The 1,555-nt window shown below is 52.2% G+C and overlaps 1 protein-coding gene across 1 annotated transcript; it reads right to left on the reverse strand.

The window, feature by feature from the left end:
• Positions 1-322: 322 nt before the first annotated feature.
• Positions 323-988, reverse strand: KVP17_004401 (uncharacterized protein; the record flags this gene model as incomplete). Its single annotated transcript, XM_068522552.1, has 1 exon — positions 323-988. The coding sequence occupies one exon, from the start codon at positions 986-988 to the stop codon at positions 323-325; it is 666 nt and encodes a 221-aa protein (XP_068375737.1).
• Positions 989-1,555: the final 567 nt, after the last annotated feature.

Below are 1,555 nucleotides of genomic sequence, written 5' to 3' on the forward strand. Positions count from 1 at the left end.
GATCAAGTGGAGGATTCATGTCCGAACGACGTACACATTCCAGGAGCTGTTAACTCAAGATCTGAATCTTTCTTTGGAGGACTCAAGACTGATGATCGAATGGCATGTAACTCTTTTGTTAGTGGACTTAGCAGGCACAGTTCGAGCACGAGTACGTCCCCATGTCTTGTCGTGGCGCGGACCGGATACGCAAAACTGGGGAAGTTGACGGCGAAGGAGTTTCTGAGGCGCTGAGAACTGTGTCGCAAATCATCATGAAGTCCGTCATTACCACACAAGGCTCCGTGGCATTACCACACAAGGCTCCGTGGCCTCGAGCCACTCACAACAACCTCAGCAGCTTCCCCAAAAGTATCGAAACCACGATCAGGACTATCACCTGCTTCAACTCGAAACCCTTGACAACGACCCCGCCCGTGTTATGCTGAAGCCTGGACAGCTCTTCTCTCGCAGTCTTCAATTGCTCCTGCGCAGACGCAGTGGCCGTCTCTGCCTTCTGGAGTTTTTGCTTCAACTGGTCGATATCCTTTTCGCAGTTGGTGGTGTACATGAGCATTTCGTTGTACCTCGACACGATGTCCTTGTCAGGAGGAGGGGTGGACGTCACAACGGCCACAGGATCCGCCTTGAATACTACAGTTAGCTTGTGTTCGCACATGTCGTCCTTTGACATGTGGTTCCAGAAGTCCTTTGACAGCGACTCAGAGGATTCGTTGTAGGGAACAGCCTGCACGAGGAATCTGTCGTTGGCAGATCCCACCCTTCCAGGACTTGACGACTGCAAAATTAGCTGCACCGCAACAGTCTCGTCTGCTGGAACGATACCGCTGCTGGGACGTACTAAATAGTCCTTCGGCGCAGTCGTCTTGATCTTAAAGGCCACAGGCGCCGGTGACACATTAATGAGTGTCAGCTGGCGAGACACGCTGGTCTCGTTTGTGACAGGAAACTCGATTTCCTTCTTAGGACTGATGTCGAGCAGGCTCATCTTCTCTTTTTAAATTTGAAATTTTTGGCGCATGCAGAGAATTGATCTGGGGCATCCCTGCCGCCGGCTTCAGACCGGCAGAGGCCAGGCCCCGCGCGTTATTCTGGCCACCTGTCCACTAGGGGTGGGAACGCACACAACACCACACGTAGACTACACTTGGCTTGAGAAATTATAAAAATACGTAAGGAATGCGGTTGTTGTTGTCATGGTTGTGCTGTATGACTGCAGCAGACTACGACCACAAGAAGGTCTCAGTGGCGGAGACGACGTTCAGTTCTGCAATTGAGGAGGTCGTGTATGTTGGCTCAGACCACAGGCACGTCTTACTGCGCACGAAGGATGGCACTCTTCATCAGTCAATAGATAGAGGTATGACCTGGAACGACATCACTGAAGACCTCCCGCACTTTGATGGGGAAGAGCACAAGGGGATACACAGTATATCCCTCAACAAGAAAGACCGCGACGTCGTCGCTGTCGGGAACGGCAAAAGTGCCGTCTGGCTCTCCTTCAATGCGGGCGTGAACTTCCACCTCCTGCGTGACTTCGAGAGCCGTAAACTGC

Source organism: the organism of the source record quoted next (assembly GCF_019968985.1).
Source record: "MAG: Porospora cf. gigantea B chromosome Unknown PgB_NODE_2996_length_2943_cov_119.492, whole genome shotgun sequence".
Taxonomy (NCBI): domain Eukaryota; phylum Apicomplexa; class Conoidasida; order Eugregarinorida; family Porosporidae; genus Porospora; species Porospora cf. gigantea B.